The 1712-nt window shown below is 37.9% G+C and overlaps 1 protein-coding gene across 1 annotated transcript in view; it reads left to right on the forward strand.

Moving 5' to 3' along the window:
* LOC110265003 overlaps positions 1 to 1712 on the forward strand; it is a 2648-nt gene extending 936 nt beyond the window's left edge. Inside the window, exons 3-4 of the mRNA XM_021107719.1 lie at positions 34 to 228; positions 1591 to 1712. Coding sequence (XP_020963378.1) covers positions 34 to 228; positions 1591 to 1712 — 317 coding nt within the window. The remainder of the gene's footprint in view (positions 1 to 33; positions 229 to 1590) is intronic.

Consider the following 1712-nt stretch of genomic DNA (forward strand, 5'->3'; position numbering starts at 1 on the left):
AGAAGTATAATCCTGACGCAAGTCATGTTCTAGAACCAGAACCAATCCAAGTGAGAGAAGATCTAACACTCCCAGTAATTCCGGTGAGGATTGATGACACCAGTGTTAAACGATTACGAGGAAGGGAAGTATCATTGGTAAAAGTAGCTTGGAAACGAGCTGGTATCGAGAAACATACCTGGGAACTCGAATCAGATATGCGAAAGGACTATCCACATCTCTTTTCAGGTAACTATATTTGAATTTTGAGGGCAAAATTCTTTATTAGGTGGGTAGAATGTAAACCCCGGTTAAATTAGTAGATAATTAGTTAATAAATTATTTTTTGTTTTACGACTTAAGCGTAAAGCTTTGTGTGGTAGGGTGTTACAAGATCAGTGCAACATCGCCGTAGGGACTAAGACATTTGTGCGCTATGAGGTTCAGCTCAGATCTCAGAGATTCCATCTCCAAATCGACAGTTTGAGAGCTAAGTGACTTCATGCATAACCACCACTACACAGGTCTTGTTGGAAGCCATCATTAGTTGAATAGAAACCATAAACCAGAGCTAGGTAAGAAGTGAAGCATCAGAAAGCTCTTGTTGGACTCGAGAATGTTGCCCTATGTTTTATCATGGTACTGATTAAGCTTTCCTTCCCTTTCTTTTCTTTTTTTTTATAGGGGTTGGGACCGGAATTGTACTTCATTTGGCACCCTGGACCACATCCTTCCAATTACATACCTTTCCTTCAGATTAGTTGTCGGCAGATGCACCTGCCACAGCCCTCCAACTACCAAGTCACATGAAAACCGTAGATCAAGGTGAAGAAGCTCACCGTAGCTAGTTTTTCCGGCAATGCAGCAACTCCAATCTCTGCGTTAGCTATCAGCACTTACTCCTGGAGCGTCGAGATATCCACCAGAGCAGCCTCAACCCCCTGTCTTCCCAAAAAGCTCCTGCCTTCAGTCAAGAATTGTTTCCCAACCTTGAGACAGCCAAATTATCCTTGCAGAGGACGTTCCTGATGGAAATTGGCTTATGCACGACCCAATTTTAGTGGAGAGTTCCCTAATGTGTGAGTCTCGCCACTTCATGCGCTAATGAGTTTGCTTCTCTGGGCACCCAGGTAAAACCACAACTTGGAATGCCTCTTGCTAAATGTCGAATATCATCTAATACAACTTGAATTTCTGCAATTGATGCATGTGACTTTAGTGCTTGAATGAGAAAAGAGTTTGATTAAATTAATTACAAGTGGTGTCATTAGCCATCAGTTGGACACATTTATATTATATATATTGGGCTGGATATTATGTGAGCCAAAAAGTTTTAGAACAATGTATGTAAAATTTTTTTTATAAATGGGCTTAGAGATTTTTTTGTAACAAAAGATTTTTTTTGAATGAAACGCTGATCCGGTTATAACTATCAACACTACTAATTATATTCTCAACAATAATAATACTTAGACACACTTATTACTAATATTATAATAAAAAACAGGAAAGCTCTTATTATTCTATTAAGTTGTATTATTAATATTAATGTTGGTAATAATATTATGACTTTTGTTATTATTAATATTCTATTTGTCTTAATCATGTCAGATGATATGTATGCCTCAAACGGATTTAAGCTTTCTCCTGGTATAATGACACATTCAACAAAATCTTGTAATTTGAATCGAGGGGTCTTCAGTCTCTCGAATGGTTCTCTTTTTTTGAACTGA

Source organism: Arachis ipaensis, chromosome B07 (genome assembly GCF_000816755.2).
Source record: "Arachis ipaensis cultivar K30076 chromosome B07, Araip1.1, whole genome shotgun sequence".
Lineage (NCBI taxonomy): Eukaryota > Viridiplantae > Streptophyta > Magnoliopsida > Fabales > Fabaceae > Arachis > Arachis ipaensis.